At 34.7% G+C, this 22,636-nt stretch overlaps 4 protein-coding genes across 6 annotated transcripts; 3 read left to right on the top strand and 1 right to left on the bottom strand.

Moving 5' to 3' along the window:
* Positions 1–2,611: 2,611 nt before the first annotated feature.
* LOC105175434 (transcription factor bHLH112) lies at positions 2,612–5,630 on the bottom strand. Of its 2 annotated transcripts, none has more exons than XM_011097870.3 (7): positions 5,124–5,630; positions 4,311–4,932; positions 4,082–4,195; positions 3,891–3,956; positions 3,742–3,801; positions 3,592–3,645; positions 2,612–3,332 (listed from the first exon to the last, which is right to left on the bottom strand). In XM_011097870.3, the coding sequence occupies exons 1-7, from the start codon at positions 5,432–5,434 to the stop codon at positions 3,174–3,176; spliced, it is 1,386 nt and encodes a 461-aa protein (XP_011096172.1). In that variant the 5' UTR covers positions 5,435–5,630; the 3' UTR covers positions 2,612–3,173. The 2 variants fall into 2 exon arrangements, with proteins under 2 accessions (XP_011096172.1, XP_011096171.1); XM_011097869.3 differs by having other exon boundaries at positions 3,736–3,801; positions 5,124–5,627.
* A 9,077-nt stretch (positions 5,631–14,707) lies between these two features.
* MORF9 (plastid developmental protein DAG) lies at positions 14,708–17,134 on the top strand. 2 transcript variants are annotated; one of them, XM_088876243.1, is made up of 5 exons: positions 14,708–15,157; positions 15,904–16,001; positions 16,242–16,307; positions 16,437–16,612; positions 16,754–17,134. In XM_088876243.1, exons 1-4 carry the CDS (start codon positions 14,811–14,813, stop codon positions 16,604–16,606), a joined length of 681 nt encoding a protein of 226 aa, XP_088732369.1. In that variant the 5' UTR covers positions 14,708–14,810; the 3' UTR covers positions 16,607–16,612; positions 16,754–17,134. The 2 variants fall into 2 exon arrangements, with proteins under 2 accessions (XP_088732369.1, XP_088732368.1); XM_088876242.1 differs by having other exon boundaries at positions 14,709–15,157; positions 16,781–17,134.
* A 442-nt stretch (positions 17,135–17,576) lies between these two features.
* On the top strand, positions 17,577–19,770 carry LOC148784905 (uncharacterized). The gene has a single exon (XM_088876241.1). The coding sequence runs from the start codon at positions 17,871–17,873 to the stop codon at positions 18,939–18,941; it is 1,071 nt and encodes a 356-aa protein (XP_088732367.1). The 5' UTR covers positions 17,577–17,870; the 3' UTR covers positions 18,942–19,770.
* Positions 19,771–21,087: 1,317 nt separating this feature from the next.
* Positions 21,088–21,975, top strand: LOC105175471 (uncharacterized). The gene is made up of 2 exons (XM_011097918.3): positions 21,088–21,586; positions 21,715–21,975. Exons 1-2 carry the CDS (start codon positions 21,169–21,171, stop codon positions 21,768–21,770), a joined length of 474 nt encoding a protein of 157 aa, XP_011096220.2. The 5' UTR covers positions 21,088–21,168; the 3' UTR covers positions 21,771–21,975.
* Positions 21,976–22,636: the final 661 nt, after the last annotated feature.

Here is a 22,636-nt window from a genome sequence, read left to right as displayed (position 1 = left end):
CATTTTGTTGTTCAATATCTTCTTACTTTAATACATTTTGTTTAATCGCTTCCGAATTTTTTGTGCATAACTGGGCTCTGAAGTGTGGACACTGGTTTGGTAAGAGTAATCAATGGATTGGGCCAGGGTGTATTTCAGACTGCCTTTGTTTGGACAGAACAACCTCAGTGGATGCCCTTGGGTTGGATAATTTCATGTGGGGTCTAAACGACCTTCACCTTATGCGTATGGGCTCCAGTGTTCATCACCCCCTCCAATATTATTGGAATCAAATTTAAATGGGTCGAAGACTCGGTTATTACAAATCAAAACAACAACAAAAAAGAAAAAATAGCAAAAGAACAACTCGGTCATTCCAGTTCAGCGATGTCTGAAATCTAGTTAAAAAGATTTGATGTCATGATTAACGATTGAAATTTATAATGTAACTACAAGCAATTCACACTAAAAAAATCAATTACAGGGTTGACAGAATTAAATTCGATATGAATTAACAGTCCTAAAATGACAAATGAAGAGCGTATGAGTAGATGCTTTTACTTTTCAATATTCCATCATATTTAGGACTAATTAAGAGACTATGAATAGATTCTTTTACTTTTCAATATTCCATCATGTTATCCCCTCTGCCTAGGATCTTAACCAAACTAAGTAGTGTTCCGATCTGATCTAGAATTTCCCAATTAAATTCGGAATTGAATTCTATCATGCATCAAAATATACCAATCCATGCATGATGCTAGAACTAGAAGGTGTGGTATAATGCCCATCACCCCATCAGTTTCAGTCATCAAAAAGACTGGAAAGCAGATGCCAACAGATACCATGAAAAAAGGTTTCCAACTGCCAAAGTTTTTTTTTTTTTTTCTCCATTTGATAAATAGTTCGGAAAATGTCAAAACACTTTCTGATGTTTTGTCCCTTCTCATATGGATTCTTCGGATTTAAGTTTCAATTCTGATCTTTAACATCATATTTGCCGAATTGTACGCGACAATTTTAGTGGCTAAGAGATCGATGTCGATTAATATCATAGATTTTATCTCCTTTTCTTCTGGGATCTTGAATTATATAATGGTTACAGTCTCACAGATCATCATCTTCAGGGATTTAATAATTTCTTTTTTCACTGCTTTCCATGTTTTACCATGCATATACTCGATCGTCATGACACTTTTCTATGATTAATTATACGAGCGCAAATATTTATGGATTTTATTACAACTCAGAGCAACAAAATTGAACTCAAAGAATAGACCTCCTCTCGAAAAATAAATAAATAAATTATGTGTGAAGTTGCTTTAATATTGTAAAGGTGATTCTCAGACTTTACCATTTCTTTATTAAGCATGGGAGCATCATATTCTATAAAATAATCAATTTTCTAGCAACGTACGTACAAACTGAATTAAAATTAAAATCCTCGATCTCTTACTCATTATAAATATCGACTATTAATTGTCTTCATCCCTAACAATCTAAACACTTATTATTATCCTCGAGCATATTAATGTTCTTCAATTTGGACAAAAGTACTAAAAGTACTGTACTCGTAAAACAGAAGATGTATCCTCCATCCAGTGGGTTAGAATCAGCATATGTGAGTAATAAATTTAGTGAAAAAGAGATTAGGCAGAGATAGCTGCAGGAGAACAATTGAATAAACAAAAATAGAATGAAACAGATGGCGTTAGATATCTGGAATTTTATAATGTTTTATTCGGATAAAAAGTTACAAAAAGTGGTGAACAATCTGACTAGGATCATATATATATATATATATATATATATATAGACTGATCGATGAAATTTGTCTGTTCATCCGAAACTTCAACGGATATGCTATAAAATTCTGGAGATTAATTGGAAGTAAATTCGCTCTACCAACAGCTGCAATGGGACTACTTGTCTGATCAAATCATGATATGGTAGCAATGTACGTTCAACTTCGGACATGTCCTTTCAACTCGTTCGGCCACATATCACATGCATTGAAAAAACACCCCCTGTATGGTTAGCGGACAACCATTGTGTTCTTATAAAAAGCTCAACATCAATTTAGGTTGTAATTGAATGACATATCTAATTTTAAAAATCAGTTGAAAAATGATTAGGTGGGTATGTATTTCCATCCCTCATGTGGAACGAGGCATACTTAATTAATGATAGTATATACACGACTTGTGAGGGAATTACTAAAAAAAAGAAAACGCAACATCATCTTATATATATATATATATATATATACTAATTAAGGCTAAATTGTATTTGTTGTCCTGAATGTTAGGTGGTGGCCATCTAGAGACTCTAGCTACAGGGTTGACAAATTATTGAATTATGGATTATAATTTGCCACCTCTGTAGTTAGAGTTCTTAAAACGCAACAGCCTGACATACCGGACAGTAAATACAATTTAACCTAGCTATATGCTAAATTATTAGTGCGTACAAGATAGAATTTGAAAATGGGGTTGTAGGTACAATTAACAATCCCTGCGCCATCTCAATAATAGTAGGAAACCCTAAAGGCATGAAATGTGGGACGCTTTCTAACTTCCACTACCACCTTCGTGACTATAAAACAAATCAAAAAGTGAACAAAGTTAAATGATTAAGCTCCGAACACTCTTTGCTTGATCTCTCAAATTCAATAATAATGTCTTGATTTGTGTACAACTTCTGCATAATTAAATTAAAAGCTGGTGGGAAGCTAACCCTACTTAAAATAAAGAAACAGGAACACGTACAACTTTTTCTATAAGATGCTAAATTCAGCTGAAAACTGACCATAATGCAGATGATCAAAGCTGAATTTAGCATCTGTTCCTGTTCCTGAACCACCCCTTAATCAATTATAATACAAAGTTTATTACAATATCCTTTTAAATCCTAAATATATGTATCCCTAATCATAATATCATATGCTGGCTTAATTACATGATGATATGGCCCAGGATGGGCTGTCTTCCTTGGACGCCCACTTCATTACCTTTCTCTTTTTCTCTCTTTTCCTTTGTCTTCACTTTTCCTCAATACACCAAAAATGTGGCTCTCATTGTGGCAATATCTTCTCTCTGTCCAGCTCTTTTCCAGATAGATCGATGTAAATTAATGATCAGTACTTGTTGAATATATTACTTTTACTTTTTTTTTTTTTTCTTTTTGTAATTTCTCTATTTGAAGCTTCCTCCGAATGTAGGTGTCCAGAAATCTGAACTAGTCTCAGACGCAACAGGGAAGGTGCTTGATATCGGCACAAGACATAAACCCCGGCTTTTTAGGTCTTGTATTAACCCTTGTTGATCCTTGTTAACTCTACTATAATCAGCAGCCTGCATAAAATATAGCTACTCACGATTATTCCGTGATATAGACCGTCTCTTTTCCTAGCACTAACGACATCATCTTTTCTAGATCATTGGTCTTTAATTGTTCCAAAATACCAAAAAAGAGGTGTATCAGAATCCTGTACTCTTATACAGCAAAACTATGTGTGTGTGTGTGTGTATATAAACAATTCAGAGCATTTTGCTTTTGTTCTACAGGCTGATATTATATTGGAAACTAATAATTATCTTGATTAGGTCTGACCTGTTGACGTTGCGACGAAGGGGATCCATTTTTCAAATACGGTGTACTTAATACCTGGAATCATAGCATAAAATATTATATTTAGGCACAATTTTCAGCAGTACAGAATGTGAGGACTAAAATTTGGGGGTAACAATAACATACACTGACTTGATCATGTAGAAACTTGATGTATTCAATAGCTTCATGGAGAACAGATGCAGTATCAGTCTGGAAAGAGTAGCAAACTCTCAGTAAATTAGTACAAAGCATACTGAATTGAAACTATCATAATGTTGAAGAATGCTCCAAATTTTTACCTTTCCAAAAGGTGAAACCAACTGCTGGAGAGCAGTTATTCGGTCCCCCAGCTTCTCTTTTCGAACCTGTCGAGAAAAGCTGAAGGTTATCATCCATTTCCATGCTCCAATAATAATTTATACTTACACAAGAATAAAGAGTACTAAAGTTCCCTTTAAATTTGTCAAAAGCTTAATCAAGTCTATTGTACCTTAAAGGTTGGCAAAGGCGATGGCGTTTCAATTCTTGGACGCTTGAATGTTGCCGGTTCATTACCCGCTTTCTTTGCTAGCGAGGCTAAGTCCCTCGCTTCTCCATTTTGATGCTGAAAATTTGTGAAATTTTTTCTAAGTACCAAGTCTGTCTTGAAAAACCCTAGACACATGAACTTATAATTTACATGAAAGAAATTTTTAACATGCATATCAAGCTAAATATACCTTTTGACTGAAGCTGGGGAGATTAGGTATTTTAATATTAAGAGATGATGGAGGGAACTGTCCGGATTGTGCCGAAGGGAGAAAATTTGTGGGAACAGTACTCAGACCGGCGGTGGCCTTCCACAAGGGTGCGTTATTAGTGAAGGGCAAATGATTGGTTGGCTGTTGTCTTGTAAAAGAGGGATCTTCAGCGGGAGAGACTTTAGCCAAACTAGCCAAGAATTCGTCTGAATTCAATGTATCAGTCGCAGCAGACGAGTAATTCATTGCCTGGTTATCTAACAAAGATTGTTGGGGTTGAGAATCCGTGTCAAACAGAGTTTGCAACAAGGATGAGGTGTAGCTATATGAGGTCGAGTTCAAAGGAAAGCCCGCTGATAGCCCTTGGCAAGTTGTTACACAGTCAGAAGAACTGGTGACAGAGTTAAACTGCTGGTGATGCTCTAGAGGAAAAGTTTGATTCGCTTGTTTAAATGAGTTAACTGAAGAATCTTCCGAGAAATTATTGGAACTCCAGTTCTTGTGGATCTGAGGGTAGTCGACCCTCGTTTCTTGCCGATAATTCATGCTTGAATCTTGCAGGATGTTAGTATAGTTTCCGTCTGATCTTCCACTATCATGTCTGCAAGACGACAAGAAGAAAACATGAGTTTCTTGCAGCAACTTGACTTCCTTTCCCACATGATTACAACGAAAACAAGTCAAAACAAGTTCAATTTTAGATCCACTTAAATTAACAAAATTAAACATTACAGAAATCAAAACCCAGTACGAATATGCAGATATTTCATACATACTGCAAAATCAACTTACAGGAAATCTTGGTTCCAGTCATCAGGAGTTGTGGACGATGAAAGGTTGATTCCCATCATTTGGAGTGTCGAGTCAACTGACATGGTTCCATTGGCAGCGGACTCCTGCTGAGGTTTTCGGCCGTCAGCGGCTGAACCGACGGACTCGTCGTTTGACCTTGGTGCCTTCATGTCCATGATTAGGTCATAATTCGACCACCCGAAGCTCCCAATATCATTGGTCGGCAACGAACACGGCGATCCAAACAGATTCCTCGACGGATTCCACCAGTTTCCTCCACATACTCCCCCTTGAAATTCTTCGGATGCCATGGCAAGTTAGCAAGTTTCTTGATCTTCCAACTCTGCTAGCTGCGCCCGAAATGTTGCGGAAATTGAGTTGGGCTCATATGTAAGAGAATGTCATGTATGGATGTTGCTGTGTATATATATACAAAGCTACCCAGGCTCATGTATTTTTGTACACATCAAACAGTTGGAGCTGGGTACGGACAGGCGAATTAAACTACGGGAATCTGGTCTACACATTAAGGTAATTAAAGATTGTGATTAAAAAAAATCCAAATAAGGGATATAATGAGATAAGACTTATATTTATTTATATTTTTTGTGGGGTGGGAGGGGGGTAGAATTATCATTTTCTTGATATGGTATTAAGGGAGTATTATTTTATATTGTGGCTAGGTAGACTAGCTGCAACTGCAACTTTAATTAGTGTTAATTTCTTTAATTAATTCTCTTTTTGTTGTTTAGTGTGAAGCATAAATTAAATTCCCAAGTTGCTTATAAAGAAAGGGATGGGGTGTGAGGGTATGATGGGGAAGTTTGATCTGTCTAGCCACGTCAAAGTTAGGAATAATAATGCTACTACCTTTTTTGCTTGCTAAAAAATTCCAAGCCTGAAATTATTTATAGAAGCGAACCGGAATTTCAGGACCATTTGCACACATTTCCCTTTCAAAATATTCAGTATGATTGTCCACAAACCACATATACATTCTAATTACCCATTATGTTTTATTATTAAAAAATGACCTTCTTCTAAACATACATTATTTTGAATTATAACAATCAATTAATTAACTAACGTTGGTTTCTCAATCTTATGGGTGTTAATCACCAGCACTTTATATTTACCTAGTTTGAACGTAGTCATGCTTTGCAAGCAGACAGTCAAGCACTAACCGTTAGTTCAGTTCCAGAAATAAAAAGTGACCCTATATAATTTCCAGTACATTACATTTCCCAGAAAACAATGGTCTGTCCTTTTTTGGACAAGTATTAGCTATGTAATTAATTAGCTTAAGTAGTTGGTGTTCTGAAATCCATGCTTGAGGCAGTTGACGAAATGACAATGCCTATGATGAGGATTTATATAGCTATATAAACTCCCGAACTGGGCGATCTTTCATGTCCACAATGCATCAAACTAAAAGTCAATTATAGTAATTAATTGATTTAATCTAATCAGACTTAATCAAATACTATATATGTTTGTAAGATTACATTAAAAGTCGTCGCGATTTGGACTCAAGTATGTAAATATTTTATTTTCTTCCTAATTGATTGCCAAATATCTCAACGAAAGACGCGTTTTCTGGTATTTCTTGCTAACCCCTCGTCAACGTTGAAGAAATTATTAATATGTATATATAGCTGAGGGTGTTGACTTGCGTATCTAAAATATTTCAAACTTAAGTTAGGATGAGTTCCATATAAGTCGCAGTTTTCTTTTCTTTTCTTTCTTTTCCCCCCATTTCATTAATAATCACTTAATTTTATCTACTTTTTTTAATATAATAAAATTGGTAGTTGGAGACTCGTAAGTCAACAGGCCGGGAAGAACATTTGTTGCACCTTTTGACATGTTAAAATATTCGTCCTGTACCATTTACGTAATATTTACTATATATATATTGACCCATGTCAAACATATATATATAGTAATTTTAAAGTATATATACATTAAAAGAAAAATTAATACAACTTCTTTTTCTTATCCGCACAATATTTAGGACCCGAAAGATGACCGACCAAAAATAAAGTTGCACGATTAACTATTGCTGCAAGACGTGATGTTGCACGTTTTTATTTAGGGCAAGTTATACGTAATTTTTTTCCCTTAACCTTCCTAGTTTTAAGATGAAACGATCACTATAGAATTTTGTTTCAATTGGCCCTTGTTGATAATTATACATTTATATATAGTGATGTCAGTGACAATAAATTTTTTATTATTATATTTATATTTGCGTTCTTAATTGTTAATGCTGACAGTTTTATATGTAACGATTGTATTATTAATTATTTATAATGGTGGTTTTTACACCATATTCATTTTTTTATTATTAATAGAATTATGAAAAATATTACTGCAATCAAATACAAATGTTTATTACTTATTACATAAAAATTGATGATTAATGTTAATATTTCACTAATATTTTTTTTTAATGAGGGATGTTATAATATATAATAGAACCTAAGTTAACTATAAATAAAAGAAAGAAAAATAGAAATAACATGGTGCATGCACTAACTCAACAGTGTGAGAGAATTCATTTTGTAATTTGCTACTTGCATAGCTAGGCGGCTACAAGCGACGTCGTATAAGTGGGTGGGTGGGTGGTTTTGTTTTCTTAGGCGATGCTGAGAACGTGTGAGGGTGTGGCTCTAAAACGAGTCAAACACCGGGTCCCACTCGCAGCACGCGCGGAATGAGTCCACACATTGGGCCCGAAGAGTCAAACCCCTGATTCTAACTAACTTGGTTTATTAATTAATTGGTCAACCACATAATAATATAATTAATAATATATCATCCTTAATCCTTATTTTATCACGCACTTAATCATGCTCCTGCTTCTCTAAACAGCCGTCACCCACACCCCCAACCTTCTTAACTTCATGTATTAGAGTGCTAATCACTTTCTAATCAATTGGGATTTTCATATACCTATATTTAATCTAAAAATTAAACGCTAAGCTATATAAAATCAAATTTGCGTCATTTTAATCTAAAACTATTTTTTTAAGTTAATTAATACTCAATATTTCAATAACATAATTTTAAAAAATATTTAATTTCTTATGTCAAGTTAGGGGGATATAAAGTATAAATTTGAACATAATTTGGAATACTGTATATAATTATATATTTTATATGGCTTATTTTCTTAAAACCCTTTTGTCAACTCAAAAATATAAAATTATTTTATATGGCTTATTTAATTTCTTATGTCAAGTTAGGATTTTCATTTTATAAGCAGGAAACAAAACATAATAGCAACCCTAATTTCCAACCCTTGGATTTATTAATCATATCAAGCCAACCTACAATCATCAGAAATTTGGTATCAATCACATGTGATTTAACTATTGACAATTTATATGGGTACAAATTTACATGGACCCACAACTATATAAACGTTCGAAAATTTAGATGTATTTTCTATTAAACTACTAGAATTGAAAATTAGAGTTATAATCAATCAGTTTGTTGAATTTACATTACTCTCATTTTTTAAAGAGGGATCCTAATTTCAAATTTAGACATCTTTAAAATAAAATAAAATATTATGAAAATACGGTTAAAGCAGCAGTTTTTCTATATATACCAAAAACATGAGCACTTTGAATTGTCACAGCCATCCACTCCTCGGATTAACCAATTGTCTTGTTGCGGAGGCGGAATATCAATACAGTGCAAAATGACCGAGTTGACCCTCAAGTTAATGTCATTGCTTATGCATATTCCGACCATATTTATGGTGCATGTTGCCTAATGCTAAAGGGAAATTGTAATTTACCTACTTGTATTTTAAAAAATAAAAAATAATTTTTTTTATAAAAAATAAAAAGATTTTTTTTAAAAAAAATATAGTAATTTACCCCCTATATTTTAAAAAATAAAACAATTTACCTTCCTACTTAAGGAGATAAATTACTATTTATTTTTTAGGGAATAATTTGCTCATTTTAAAAAAACAAAATAAATAGTAAGATTGTAGTTATTTTGCATTTGGATGCTATTAGCACTCCTAACATCATTACTCCTAGTTTCACTCATCTGTGTGCTGAGATATTGGGTACTCTGCTGGTTGCTTGTTGCATGCTGCAGATTATTTGCATATTATTTAATCTCCTTTGTTATGTGATGGAGGCATTGCTGCTGTTATTTGTTCTTAAAAACCTTGCATGCTTCTGTCAAGATAATTTTGTATAGATTCATTTTAGAGCTAGCCTTCTAGCTTTTTGCTTGAGTGACATTTTTATTTCTGCATCTACAAATATTACTTAGATTTTATATGGAACATAGGAGATGCCCTTCTACCTATGTTTTGTTTGGAAATTGTGTTCAACAATCTGTTGTAGGTGATAAGATGCGATCAGTGTCCTCAGTGACATGGATAGGAACCCTTTTTTGTAAGGGAATAATACTCATTATTTATGCTTTCTCGATTATCTATTATAAGAGAGCAGTACTCCTTGTTTTATGACTTCTTAGAGGAAGGAATTAGTACTCTCCATTGTACATTTATCCTTTTTCCTGTTTATATGAAAGAGACGGGGATCTCAAAAACCTCCCTCCACCCTCATCTGGTTTGATTTTTTTTTTTAAAAAAAAAAAAGCATATGTAGCCCTTCTACTTACACATTCATCAATATTCACCTCAACCCCCACAAATTTGCATTCATTTCATTTGGATTATACTTAAAATCCATTCGATCAATCAAATCATATTAAATGTACATGTATAATCTGTCAATGACATATTACAATTAGATAAATTCATATATAATTGATTTCGATAATGCATATAAATATTAATGGATGATTTTGTCTTCTTTATTTTGATTTAAAAAGAAAAAAGGTGCAAAAATAATTACCCTAGTCGATGGATTAGAATTAACAATTTCGATAAAATGTCATTTCCATACTTCAGAAATTAAGTATTTTTTTTTAATTTACAGTAAATGTGAGTACTCTTTATATTCAATATCTACCATAAGAACAAAATTATTAAATCTATTGGTCGCCATTGAAATTATATAGTTTTTTTTTTCTTTCTATTTTTCAATATTTAAGATAAAAATAAAAATGAAACGTTAAAACATTGTTAGCACTCTATAAAATGGATGACGCTATTGTGATATCAAGATGACGCCATAATTGAGGTACGCAAAAGGACAAAAACTACAAAGGTGAAATGGGGATGCGCAGGCAGATGTACAACTACCAAAGGTCAGGGGAGGTACCACTTTGTCACGTGGCAGTCAGGTGGGAATGGAGAGGGGGCCCGACGGAATGAATGATGACAGTAGGAAATGATTACTGTTGGAAAAGATAAAAGATACTGGAATAATAAGGCACGAGGGGTCTCGGCTGCACTGCTCTCTGTAGCTACTGGCTACTGTTATCTCATGTGGGGTGGCTTCGAAATTTCGGATTGAATTTTTTCATGTAATATTTATTTTATTTAATACCTTTATATTATGTTTATATTTTTTTTAAAAAATAAAATATATAATATCATCTTTATATACATAATATATATATATTGGATGAAATAATCGATAAAATATAATTTTCAATAAAAAATTCGCAAAATTCCTCCACCTCTCCCTAATCCCATACAACTTCTGGCTGTTCCGATTGCATGCTTTCTCCATGCACATGTGCTTCATGTTGTTGGCGTTATCGGCCACCAATATCATCAATCAACGCCGAGTACTGATGTTTGTACTTTATTCACCCACCGCCCCTCATTTCTTGTTCTCTCAATCTTCAAATGTCGTCATCTCTTCTTACTTATATTCGCACCATTGTGTTACATTATATTATTCCTTAACAAAATTTTATAATTTAAATTTTACGCATTTAATCATTAATAAATACTGCTTTTGATTGGAGGATCCGAACACTCTATTATTTTATAAAGACTGATCTGTTTTAACCGATTGTATCGAAATGCATTCATTGGCCCGTTTTGTTCAATATATGTAGATGGCAATTTGCTGTAACATACTAAAATGTTGAATATGTATACGCAAATTAGGATGGAGTAATATTTTGATCATCAAGTAAAACATTAGTTCTTATTAAAAAGCATGTATGATGTAATATTTATGAAACAATAAAAGATCAAAGTTATTGTTTCAAATTTGATTCAGATATATGTGTTAATAGTATGTGCATCACCAATAGACTCCCGTATATTTTTATAAGAAATGCGCTAGTTTTGTAGATAAATATATATTTAATTAAATAAAATATTACATTAATTAGAAAATCCTTGATGTAGGATCATTACCTTGAAGACCCTTATAAGAAAATGCTTTTTTATTTAAAAAAAGAAAATCATAGTGAGAACCAAAGAACTAAACAATCTCCTCCCTATTTTTAGGCACAAATTGGTGGTTGGTTGGGGGCTATATTGGGGGGTAGGGGGGGGGGGGGGTTGAGGCCTGTAAGTCTTCCTTCTTTCCGAAAGTAGATCATTCACATTGAGTAGAAGTTTCATATTTCTTTGTCTTTATTGAACAATTACAATTATTATAGAGGAAGGGCTTTGCTTTGTCCCATAAGGATTGGATAGTTCTAGAGAGAGCCAAGTGGCTGGCTATAAATTTCGGACACCTACGCTCGTGAAGCTCATTAATATTAATTTAGGTGAGTTTTTTATCTTTGCAATTAACATACTTATCTGTAGAATGATTAAAAAAGAAACCAAAGCCGCTTTCCCCACAGCCGTCGTCTCCTTTATGTCCTCCTGGAGAGAACACTCTATTTAAACTAAATCTAATCAGAAAAAGTAATGTAATACACTCATTATGTCATTAATTTATTATAATCGTACTCAATTTCAATTAAGTTTTTTGACTTGGTGATGCTAAACAAGTAGCTTTCGTTATTCATCAAGTTAAAAAGTCAATTAATAACCTTTTTGAATTTTCTTAAATTTTACTATATTTAACGCGTTTTTGACATAGATGGAAAAATCTAAATGAAATTAGAATGCCCCTCGTAATGTCCGTGTCTTTTCATCGACTTTAGGAGTTGAAATTGGAGCCATAAGCAAATTTCCACCAGGAAAGAAGTCTCTCCCTTATTGTATAGAACTCCAAGTCATTAATCATTCGACTTGCTGACTTTTACTATGTATATTAAAATAAGGTGTTTTGGGCGTGTGGGGTTGACATGTACAATTAATTAATTAATTAATTTATATTTATTTGAATCTATCTGATGCTACCTATTAATTTTCACGAATATAAAATACAATATAATTGATGTGAAAATTTAAGCAGAGTAACAACATTTTATTCCTCCATAGAGTTTTATTCAATTTATACATAGGAAGATAGTGAAATATTGGTGTGGGTATGATCCATTCATTAAAATGAATTGGTTTGGGCGTGAGAAATGATTGCTCAAATGCATCATCTAATAGTGTAAACAGAGCGACCAGTTGATATCATCCTTTGCTTTGGTGAGAACCATTGGCCGATCAATACAATCATTACAAATGGAGCAAGTGTTGGAATTTAAGGGGTCAAAGTTTACTCTAATGGATCGAAAGAAAGTGGAAGTGGGCCTACGTACAAGACACAATTCAATTCACATCAGGACAACAACCAATATATATATATATATATGTATGTATTTGTTTTGATTTAGGTGGGAAGAAGGTATGATGGAGTTGAGAGGTGAGTTGGACCTACTCATGTCTCTTTTCTTCTCGCTTTCTTATCATTTGTTGGCGAAAAATATGTAAAATTCTAATTCAAATTGTAATCGTTTTGAATCAAGTATATAGTAAGTGTAATATACTTATTTTGTAAATATGTATAATTAAAAAAAATAATCAATCACATAAAAAATATGTTATATTTATTATATGATTGATTTGATTCGACCAAATCCAATTTAAATATTTATTTTTTTCGAAAATAGTATTTGTCAATCCCCATTCTCAATTTTTTGTGAATACTTACCATACTTTCTTACATTATTCCTTCTTACGCATCTTCTTTTTGACCTTAGTATCAATTAAATGTCACGCTATCTTTGAATTAAATTTATGATTGTAAGTTTCAACTCGTAAAATATAGCTTCATTACAAGGGACATGCAAGTGGACTCCTCCTTAGGTCAACAAAGATAAATTTCGCATTAACATTGCGGATCTTCAACTAATTAAACACAAAGTGTAATAAGGCTACTCCTCAACTAGCACAATTGTTTATTTCCTTCTAACTCCAGATTTTAATATCTATAGACAAAGTTCCCACTCTTCACGGTCGTTAAGTTATATATCCACATGAATTAGGCTACTAAAGACTAGATGGACATCGTCTTATGTGTATCTATTGACATATACTTTATTTCGCTACAAAAAAATATAATATTTAAGTATAATTAATATTTGTCATGACTAAAAAATAAAATTATATAATAAATAATTTCTGATCACGACCATATAATGTGTGTTGGATGTGGATTTTGCGAATCTAGCCAAAAAATTTATTGTGGTAAATATTTTTGCTACGATGGATATTCTAAATTTTTGGGTCGATTATATTTAATTATGATTTAAATTAGTTATTTGTTGTCATTTTTATTCCATAATTATTAATGTATACGCAATAGTAATTAAATTTTCTTTTGATATTTATATGAATTTTTGTGTTTTGAAATTAATATATAAATATAAAATATCTTAATGAATCACAAAATATGCAGCGTACAAGACACGATGATCGATCGCTTCAAATTTAGGTCAAGATGTGAAGTTTTGATTTAATAATTGAAGTGAAGAAACTAAATAGTATTTGGTCTTGTAAACTTGCAAGTCAACTACTATCAATAAGCAAATATACCAATTCCGAATTTTATTTACCCCCGTTTAGTATTTTTTTTATAAAATATATTGAAAAAAATTTAATTTTAAATCAGTCAACATATTATTGTTACAATATTTAATACAGAATACATCAGATATTTTTAAAAATCAAACAACAATTTCAATTTCAATTTCAAAAACCAAACAAACAACATATTATTATTATATATTAAAAGCAGACTAAAACGTACGATCTCTTGGTTGTAAGATCTCAGCCTCACCGCTCATGGTGAGTATGATTAGTCACGTTTAGGTAATAAGTTAGGCTCTTATGGGGAAAGTATTTGGTGAGCTTCACTAATCGCAAGTATCTCCCAGTTGACAACTTATGTATGTGGACAATGTTCCGTTGAACTACTGATTAGATATGAGGTTTGGTCAAAAAAGAGTAGTTTGCAGCCTTAAGTCAAATAAATAGAATGTAAATATGTGATTAGTTAGGGGTAGGGAATGTAGGGCTTCTCCTGATCTTTTCGTGCTGGGTTTTCACCTAATCTTGTATTGAAATACTTTTGTTTTTAATAGGTTGGATGGGCCTGCTAAGCACAGCGGTCCAAAATTCTAACCAACTCATATGACATTGAGGCCTAGAATTAAATGGGCCACTTAAACGTTACTTTAAAAATTGGGGCAGTGAGATTGCTTGTCCAAATAGAAAGATCTTTAATACCAAAACTACCAAAAATAAAAATCTCCGGCTGTAAGGCGGATTTTCCTCTCTCTCTCTCTCTCTTATCATCTTCATCATTCACTGCTGCTCTGTCACTACTTCCAACCAAGAAGATGGCCACTCTAAACCTCTCTCTCGTTCCCAAAACCCTAAGTCCAACCCCCCATACACTGATCCCTTTTCTTCCACTTTCTTCCAAATCCTCCCTGTCGTTCATCCCCTGCGCTCCGACGCACCCAATCAAATCAAGAACTGCCGCTTTTCCGCCCGTCAGAGCGTTGACTGATGGGGAATACTCTGCGAAAAGGAGCGGCGGACGTGAGGAGAGGGAGACGATAATGTTGCCTGGTTGTGACTACAATCACTGGCTTATTGTCATGGAGTTTCCCAAAGACCCTGCACCCACCAGGGAGCAGATGATTGACACTTATCTTAATACTCTTGCCACCGTTCTTGGCAGGTTTTTCTCTTCTTTCTTGATTTTTCTTGGGATTCTTGGACATTATTTGTTGTTGTTCTTCTGTTTTCTTAAACTTTTATTGCTAAATATTTTATGTGGTCTGTTAGGAAGTAAAATAGTTATAATCTTGCTGGACATGTGTGCTTCTAATAGCTGGGGATTTTTGGGCTATGTTTCTTTATTCCTTTTTCACTATTTTCTTTAACTTATTACTGCTCTCGATAATGCTTTTGTTTGGTAAAGTAGGAAGTAAAAGTCATTCTAGTCTTGCTGTATGGTATTATATGTAGTTCTAGTAGATGGGATAACGCCTCCATTCTTTTGGCGGGCGCATTTTGAAAATATTTTGTTACTACGTTCAGTTCTTATAGTAGAACAGAAAGGCAAATATTGCAAAGATTTAATATGATGGTTTTCGAAAATATGTATTTTCAATTTTGTATAGGTTTTCGTTTGAAATGTTAATAAATTTGTATTAGTTAATGAGATTGTGTTTTACATTGTACTGTCTTGTCAAATCAATATATTTTGAATGAGCTTATGTATAAACAAGCAGATGTAACTTGAAAGATTCTTGTTTAAGTATTTGAAGCATAAATTGCAGCATTTTGTGGATATTAACGAATACCAGGAAGTTTATGGAGTAACTATTTGAAACTTTTGAGTAAGATATAATGATATCTTAGGCACTATTTGTTTTAGGCATTTCAAACATCTGACACTTGATCTCAATTCCTCTGTTTTAGCATGGAAGAAGCGAAGAAAAATATGTATGCATTTAGTACCACCACATACACTGGGTTCCAATGCACTGTATCTGAAGAGACATCTGAGAAATTCAAGGGTATGTTCCTTCACTGCTGAGGTCTTATTTGTTTTCTCATATCAAAGACATGCACACGTGTCCCCTAGGGACGACCCAACAGATTATGTTCAAGATCTCCTACCGGAGGTCTCTGGTTAAACCTTGGTGGGTGCATGTGTTGAAAAGGAAAAATCAGTGACATTGCACATCTTTACTCTTAGCAGGAACCAGTTTTCAGTTCCTGAATTTGACTGTTTAATTGTGATTCTTCATTTGTAGGTCTCCCCGGTGTTTTATGGGTCTTGCCTGATTCGTATATAGATGTTAAGAACAAAGATTATGGAGGTTGTTCCTTTATGACCCACTTCTTTATTTATTTTTGTAATCATCTCAGATCCAAATGAGAAAGTGGTTTAATCTATTAAGTTCTACAGCATTGTCTTGCTTACCAGCTGCGTGTTTTTATGGTTCCAGGAGATAAGTACATTAACGGAGAGATAATTCCGTGCCAGTACCCCACCTACCAACCGAAGCAAGCTAGAAGTTCAAAATACAAGAGCAAAGCATACGTTAGACAGAGGGATGGCCCTCCTGCTGAACGAAGAAGACCAAGACAAGAAGCCTCTCCAGAATCAGCCTCTTAGTGAATGGTGAGTAGGTTCAAGTTTCCCTTCTATGATTGTCTAGTATCACTATAATATTTCATCTCTAATACATTGTAAAGGAATTAAAGCATATGATCTGTGCTTCATATATAATCACTCGACACTGCATCTTGATCCCTTCAATAGTTTTCTTCTTGTCTGCCGTTTTTGTAGGTAAGAAGTGGCATGTGACTGTGAAAATTGAATTGCTATAAGTGGACGATATTATGTCTTTTTATAGCTTGAATTGGTGAGTTTTCGAAAGACGGGAGGTTGATTAAGCTTAACAGTTATCACATCTCGAGCCTGGTCTATGGTTCTTATTGTCAATTTTCAGTCCCTGTGACCTGCTCTGCAGCTGTAATAGGAGATGTATTAATCAGTGCTTTGTGAGTATGTAATGCTGAACTTGTCAGTCATGGTTCTATGATCAACTCCTCGAAATTCCTCATACGAATGGTGCTGTACTTATTTCTTTTAACCTTTCTGTTCGACTTTGATATATAAACTATGAGAGATTTTATTTAATGGGAGGTTAAGCTAATCATAGATTTGGCTTTGAGCCTGTGGTGGCGGTTGTTAAATCGATCATTCTTGTTTTCAACCTGTCATCTATGATCAGTAACCATGATGCAGCAGTGTAGATCCCATTGGAGTATCAAAATTTGAGATGTCGGCCAATTGCATATTGCTTGCTAGTAGTAATTGAGCCTCGCCATTGATCTCCCATCTGGAAGCTATAAACGGTGGTTATTTCATGTATATCCTAACAACATTTAACAACTTTGATCCTACCATTTCTAAATTCTTGGCAGCAAAATCAAACCCTACACCGGAAAATCGTCATTGTTCACGTGGCTGAAATGGCCTGTGTAAAAGATGGCTGAAGTTGGAATGTCGTTATTATTATGATCTTGACTTCTTGGCCTTGCTTGTAGAGCAAAACAATGGAGCACATGCTCTTTGTCTTCAAACAAATCACTAACTTCTCCACTCAAATTTCTCTGTTTTTTCCTTAAAAAACTCAACAGTGAAATCACCAAACAATCTGCTGATCTTTCTTTGCATCAAATGGATAAGAATCAACTGGCAGATATTAAAGCTACTTTCTAGCTAACAAATTTCACTTCCATTATTTCAGAGCCTAACCACCACCCTCCAGCCCCCTTTGTCCCTCCATTCTTGATAATCCACCCTGCAAATGTATTAAATTTCCTTGTATGATTCCATATTGACGGAGATCTACAGGTTGATTTGTGGCATAATGGCCTTCTACGCCTACAAGGGTGATGTCGATGACTGCTATTGGACTCATTACAGTAGTGGTTCCCATTATGATTTTCCTTCAGCTCCAATTCAAGCCTCAGAACAGTACTCTTCTCCGTATGAATTTGGTGAGCCTGAATTATTTAAGTCTTCTTCTGATTACCATAGAGATTATTCGTTTGCAACTCCACCAGAACTGAATTACTCTGTGTACACCTATACTGGGCCTCAGACAGTGCACTATGAGCCGATTGAATATCATAATTCTTACAATTATTACCAGTGCTCCGTAAATCCATCAGAAATAAACTATAGTGAGCCTAAATTTCTCCAATATGAGCCACCTCCCGATGATTGGTGTTACTTTCGTTCAGAGACAAAGTTCACAGTATCTTCTTCTACGGTAGAGTTCAACGAACCTGAATTTGAAGAATATGACCCCACTCCTTACGGTGGAGGTTATGATCCTGCTACAACCTACGGTAAGCCGCTTCCTCCTTCGGAAATCACCTGTTATCCTCGGTCCGTGCCAAAATCTGACGCCACATCCTTGGAAAGTTTCTCGTATGGTTCAATTCCTTCACCATATGGTAAAGAAGATGATCTCCCAACGAAGCCTCCCGATGGAAGCAAACCAATAGACGCCAAAACAGACGAAAAACCCAGTGTTGAAACTGGAGACAAGGTTACTAGTGATGGAGCGGATGGTGGAAGAGTTGAGCCAACAGACGTGAAGCCGAATGATGATACTCCATCTTATGAACATCAAGACGGGTTTCAGAACGGAATAAGAGGAGGTTATGGTTATGGTTATGAAAGTGAGAGGCAGGTGGGTCAAATTCCGTATGGATCTGGTTTGGAAGCTATGGACCTTTGTGAAAGTATCTTTGGTTACTGGCCCTGCTTAGCCAAGCAACAGCAGCAAAGACGCAAGTGTCGAGAAGCTTGTCATCAGGAAAGAATAATGGATCCATGTAAAAGCGTCCTGGATTATCTTTTCGGGAGTTCAGGAGTGTATGATTACGAAAATTATAATCATCAGTGGCAGGCTGATCGATACGACTGTTAAGACAATTCGCGGCTACAATAACCACACTGGAATTCCGGCGGACTTCTGGGTATGAGGTCATCTTGTCTTTCACTGCGTTTAGTTTTTTGCTTGAATCCCTGTGTACTGATTATCACTCTAAGAAGATCTCGAAACCATTTTTATTTTCCGGCAGTCTGAGCAGCTCCCCTGGATTTACTGATCCAAATGTGGGAAGCAGAATCAGTATGTCGTATGATTACTTGAAAGAATGCGGCTTGCAACGCTAATGTCGGCCCATAAACAAAGTTGTGGTACATCTGAAACGAACAAGTCCAGTGGAAATCAATGATTGTATCCCGGCAAAGGGGAAAAATGCAATTTTGTCCTTGTGATATTTTAAAAATGCACATTTACCCTCCTATTAAAAAAAATAGCAATTTATCTCCTTATATTTTTTAGAATTAAACAATTTACCTCATTAAACTTGAGTTAAGTTGCTATTGTTTTTTTTTCATAAGAGGTAATTTGTTCATTTATAATATCATGGATGAATTGCATTAAACCCCCTCACAGAGCATAGCAGTTGGGGCAAAATGTTTCCATGATTCAACTACCAATCCATGCTAGCCATAGCATTGTTTAAACATTGTTCAATCTGAATTCGTCTTTCATTATCTTCGATCAGACTATTTGGAGTTCGGTGGGCAGCAAAATCATGTTACTTACTTATCCTGCTTTAATTTCTTCTTTCTCCGGGGATGCTTAGTTACTTATTGATGTCTGCTATGATTGTTTAGTTGGTTGTGAAGCAAAGGCAAACTAGAAGTTTGAATTGTCATGATTATATATATATATATAATTGTTCAAAGGACAGCGTTTCATTTACAATTTACCGATTATATTATTACATCACAGTTTCTCTGTGTCGTGTTGTTACCGTGTCATTACATTGATGTCCTTAAAGCATTGTGCACAACATTTGTAATTCGTTTCCTGATTGAACCCAAACAAGTAGTATCCAGCCCACAACTTAGTGAAGAAAATAAACGCAACAGAAAACTACAAAAACTGCAGAAGAAGTGAACAGTGAGAGGTCAACTCGAGAACAGGTACAGGACATTTGCAATCAAAACACGTACGAAAAATCATTAGACAAAGCCTAAAAAGTCATAAAGCAAAAAGCAAGTGGTCGTCTGAAATATAATTACTTCCATTTCCATATTCTAAATTATTAGCCGTGAACGCGTTTGTTTTATTCACTGTCCAATTCTCCGTCGATACGCCCAAGATTCAACGAATACCGTTTAACGTTCTGACAGAAATGTCCGTATGCAAATTCTGGGTACAGGAATCTTAGGGAAAGGTATCTCGTAACAACTACGTCGCAAGATTCATCATTTACTGTTAGGCTATGAGAGGTTAATATAATACAGAGATTCTGAATGAATGTACAGAAAAAGTGGGTATAATATTTAACTAAAACGAAGTTGAATGAGTGAAAAGTTGGTGCAGGCGCAGAAACCTCGTAGTTTCCGTCGTCGTCGTCAGATTGGGTGACAAGAAATGTGAAGTTTGTTCTGCTTAATTGAGTAGGGATGGATGATGAATGATGAATGATGATACTTTTTTTTCACATGATTCTCTTGCCATGCACCAAAAACACATCCTTTCCGCTTAAGCCAATTGTCTGGCATTTGGTACGCTTACCACTTTACCATTTTTGCCCTTTCACTTTTCTTCCTTATTAATTACTAGTACTTGGAGCTACACATTATTAATTTTTGTGGAAAAAAAAGGAGAGAAGAAATTTATTAATTTTTGACTATTGGGATTGTAATAATTTCTTTTGGTCAAGTGTGATACATAGTATGAAATGAATTAGTTTTAGGATTCTAAAATATCAAGTTGGCTAATGGTCTAAAAAAATAATATAGCATATAAAGAAAGAAATCGGGGATTGGAGTATAGTATGTTGAATAATTATTGATTTATTAGGTAGATCTCTTCTGGCAAGACAATGCATATTCATATATGTCAAAAGGCCTGCTCTATTCCTTGACATCAGAGGTAGAAAGAAAACAAAAATTCTTTAGTATTAAGCAAATGAGGCTAATATGGGAAACAAATGAACACAAACTAATTAGTATGTAGCCCCCACATTTTCACACACATTAACCCTTTTAAAGTTTTCCTCTTTTTATTACCTTCCCCCTTTGCAGAGTGGCATTGGTATCATCCTTCCAGTTCCCATTTCACAACCAGTCCCATGGCCATGATATTCACACTTCTCCTCCATCTCTTTCTTTTCTCTTTGGCCACAGCCTCAACCTCCATTCATGACCTGCTGAAGAGCAGAGGCTTGCCTGCTGGGCTTTTTCCAAAGAATGGTGTGAAGTCTTATGAACTTGGTGAAGATGGGCTACTGCAAGTGTACTTGGACTGGCCCTGTGTCGCCAAGTTTGAGACAAGGGTTATGTTTGAAAGTGTTGTGAGGGCTAATCTTAGTTATGGTGGGTTGATTGGAGTGGAGGGCCTGTCTCAAGAAGAGCTGTTTTTGTGGTTGCCTGTTAAGGACATCATTGTTTATGATCCTTCCTCTGGCCTTATTCTGTTTGACATTGGAGTGGCTCACAAACAGATGTCTCTTTCCCTGTTTGAAGACCCTCCTCTTTGCAATCCTCAAGGTATATTCTTTCTCTTCTACAGATTTTATCTTCTTGTATACAATTATTACTCATTTTTTACTACCATGTAAGTATTGGTCAGGAGGATTATATTCAGGCGGCTAAGTTCGCTTGTTTTTGCAATGCAGATGGGCTGCTGGACAAGAATCCAAGGAAGGAGTTTGGGTTTGAAGTTCAGAGATGAAAGTCTGAATTCTCTCTCTCAATTTCTGATGTGAACTCATTTTGTTGATCTGGTCTTGGAATTTCGTGTTTGATTTGTTGAGACTTGGAAACTGAGATGGAGGAGTGTTTCTGTAATGTAGAAGCTTGAAGGGTGGTTGTAAAAAATCTGGATACTAACTACAAAGTTTTGAAAAGAAATGAAAAGATTCTGGGATTTCTAATTCTCTTCATCTTTGCTGCTTCGACGATAATCATTTGATGTCCTGACTAAGCGAGTCATCTGCGTTGTACGTCCAGTAGAATCACTGTGAAGAGCAACGTCTAAAATCTGCTGAGTTCTTCAGGTGATGAAGAAAAATAACCAAGAAAAGCTTAAATGTTGAAATTACGAGTTCACTGAACTTGAATAGAGTTGTATGAATTATAATTAAATGGCATATGATTTGTGCACATAAATTCCACTAAATTCACTTGAATGTGACAAAATGTGGATAAGATTTAAAGGCGAGTCCTTGTTGGCAAAATCATGAACTTACCATAAATCGAATTAGAATTACAGTGTGGGGGAAGCAAACAGCTGTTTTGACTTCTCGTCTTCGCTGGCAGGTCCATTATTAACATGAGTGATGGTATAGAAATGTCGAAGCCAACTATTCTGGGGTATATTGCACCCCAGATTTGCAACATGTCATCAATTGACATTGCAGTAAATTTCACCTGGGGGCCCCGAGATTTAGTTTCTTAATCAAGCTTTAAACGGCAGTAGTCTTGTTTCAATGATCAAAATTACTACCTTTGGGTCTACAGTCCACAAAGATTTGGTTGGAGTAAGTGGATTCAAGAACAGGGTTTGGTCTAAAATGGAAAATTCAAGAGGAAGATTTT

The sequence above is a fragment of the Sesamum indicum genome, linkage group LG12 (assembly GCF_026168435.1).
Source record: "Sesamum indicum cultivar Baizhima isolate 11 linkage group LG12, ASM2616843v1, whole genome shotgun sequence".
NCBI lineage: Eukaryota > Viridiplantae > Streptophyta > Magnoliopsida > Lamiales > Pedaliaceae > Sesamum > Sesamum indicum.
The sequence above is the reverse complement of the archived record's forward strand: the minus strand, read 5'-3'. Positions and strand labels throughout refer to the sequence as shown.